This window comes from Penaeus monodon, chromosome 11 (assembly GCF_015228065.2).
Source record: "Penaeus monodon isolate SGIC_2016 chromosome 11, NSTDA_Pmon_1, whole genome shotgun sequence".
Lineage (NCBI taxonomy): Eukaryota > Metazoa > Arthropoda > Malacostraca > Decapoda > Penaeidae > Penaeus > Penaeus monodon.
Window position 1 is genome coordinate 49,536,302 of NC_051396.1, and position 2,500 is coordinate 49,538,801.

At 41.9% G+C, this 2,500-nt stretch overlaps 1 protein-coding gene across 6 annotated transcripts in view; it reads left to right on the forward strand.

Annotated features, from left to right (window-relative positions):
• LOC119579038 (lysocardiolipin acyltransferase 1-like) overlaps positions 1–2,500 on the forward strand; it is a 31,714-nt gene that overhangs the window by 23,343 nt on the left and 5,871 nt on the right. For all 6 annotated transcript variants that reach the window (XM_037926758.1, XM_037926757.1, XM_037926756.1 and 3 more), the window contains exon 6: positions 565–715. In XM_037926758.1, the coding sequence (XP_037782686.1) occupies positions 565–715 (151 nt within the window). The remainder of the gene's footprint in view (positions 1–564; positions 716–2,500) is intronic.

Sequence of the window (2,500 nt, forward strand, 5' to 3'; positions counted from 1 at the left end):
GCACAACATTCCTAGGTATCACAAGAGATGAGAAACTAAGCTGGAAGCATCACATTTACATCCAAAGTAAACTCAATAAGCAACGTGGGATTCTCTACCGTACACGCTCTCAACTGGAACACGCAGACGAAACTACCCTTATTTGACACATCCTGGAAGACAGAGTGGGGCGCCGCTTGGCAGACAGTCCTGTTGCCAGCCACTGTCGCCCAGAAACGTGCCATGCGGGAAGTACGGTCATGCGCATGAAGGATTCTGTTCACCGAAATTCCAAATTTGGGTTGATGCGTCGTCAGGCAGTCGGGGGGAGTGCCACCCTGCTCGTTTTCTCTCACTCTCTCCGCGTGCGTACACACACACACACACACACACACACACACACACACACACACACACACACACACACACACACACACACACACACACACACACACACACGTATACATACATATATATGTATATATATGTATGTATATATCGTGTATACACATCTAAAGCAAAAACTAAAAACCACTCACAAGCAAACCGACCTTGCCCTCACTCCTCCCTTCTTCCTCTCCGCAGGTCCTTCTGTTTCCCGAGGGCACCAACCTGACCCCGGAAACGAAAGAGAAGAGCGAGAGTTTCGCCAAGAAGGCCGGCCTGCAGCCTTTCCAACACGTCCTCATCCCGCGCACTACAGGATTCACCTACCTCGTCAACAGGATGCGCTCAGGTCAGGATCTTAGTTGCTGTCTCTGGCTCATTTACCCTTTTTTATAATCTTTCGGGTAATGAGAGCTTATCAACGTTGGGTGAGGGGGGGTTTTGTACTTATGCTTGATTTTAGAGCTATTGTCAATATTTACGAGATACTGAGTGATTATAAATGTTCTAAATGGTTTAGAATCCACTCAATGGAAGTGCAATATTTGTCTACGAGGGTGTGATGTTCGTATAGCTGTTTGATGTAATTCAATTTGTTTGTTTGTTTATTTGTTTGTTTGTTTTGTGAGCTTTTTGAAATCTGAATATCTATGCATTTTCTTTTTTCTGTCTCTCTCTCTCTTTTCGTTTTATGGCATATTCGAACAAAAACAACAAATTTCATTATTATCACCTGCCACCGAATACTTGTTTTGACATATGTTTGATTTTAAAGATAATAATGAATATAAAAAAAATCGTACACAGCAGTTTATTGCTTTACACAACTCTTTTTTTTCTGAAAAAGAGTTTTGGCGAATCAAAATCCTCCAGAGGCCGGGTGAGTTGTCACTTTAGGGCCAGAACGGAATAGGGATTGTAATGTTGTTAACGTAACCACGTACGTACTTGCAACCGATATGTAATACTGGTTAAGTGGCTGGCTTCTAAGTTTGTTAGTTTGTCATCAGGATTACGCTGAATTACAGACGGATTGGGATTAAATTGCCACAAGCAAGACTTTGGTGCTGATCCGGGATTTCCGTCCAGGCAGATTACATATAGATTTGAAATACAGAGGGATATTTGTGGTTAATAAAACCTGATATGGGTAGATTTTAAGGCATTTGCGGGTAGATTCAGATTAGGTCTGTGGTTAATGAGTAGACTCTGGGGTAAATTAACTCAATCAGCACGGACGGCAAGAATACATGCCATGTCCACCGTAATATAAGTTTATTTATTGTATTTACACATAGCTGGCTCCACAAGTGCCCAGTCACCAAGAGGTCAGTTATCTCACCTGTTTGTCCAAGGTTTTAATAACAATTTAATAACTATAACATCAATAACAATAATAACAATACTGATATCAATTGTATTAAAGAGAAAAACACATTTTCTCGTCAATTGCAGGAATGAGGAAATCAGGATCGGTCTTTAGGGCCTACTGATAGACTCCTTGCCGGCTGAGCACATGTGGAGCCATCTGTATGCAACAAAATTCACAAAACAACTACAGGAGAAAGAAAGTAAATGCGTAGTAGTTGGGTTAAGGTTGACTGAAGGGAAAATAATATGACTTTTAGGTGAATGAAGAAAAGGTGATGACACACAGAGGATGATTTTAGGGGCAAAGTCAGTTTCCAAAGGAGAGAGTTGAGGGCTGATTAATATTACGGTGGTGGTTTGCACTCTAAGAGGTCGGTGCATCCAGGTTATTCTCTATGTATTAATGGGTTTGGCAAGAGGTGTATACATGCAATTACTATACTCTATTAGTAAAGGATATATCGGGTTGTCTTGACTTGTATAAGACTTGTTGTAAACGAGTTTTCCTTAGTTAAGGGTTACTTGCTTTCAGTGTGCAAATGTAGATATGTTCTACATAGTATTTGAAATCTCTCAGTCCCCCCCCCCCCCTCTCTCTCTCTCTCTCTCTCTCTCTCTCTCTCTCTCTCTCTCTCTCTCTCTCTCTCTCTCTCTCTCTCTCTCTCTCTCTCTCTCTGTGTGTGTGTGTGTGTGTGTGTGTGTGTGTGTGTGGCTGTGGCTGTTAGTGTGTGTGTGTGTGTGTGTGTGTGTGTGTGTGTGTGTG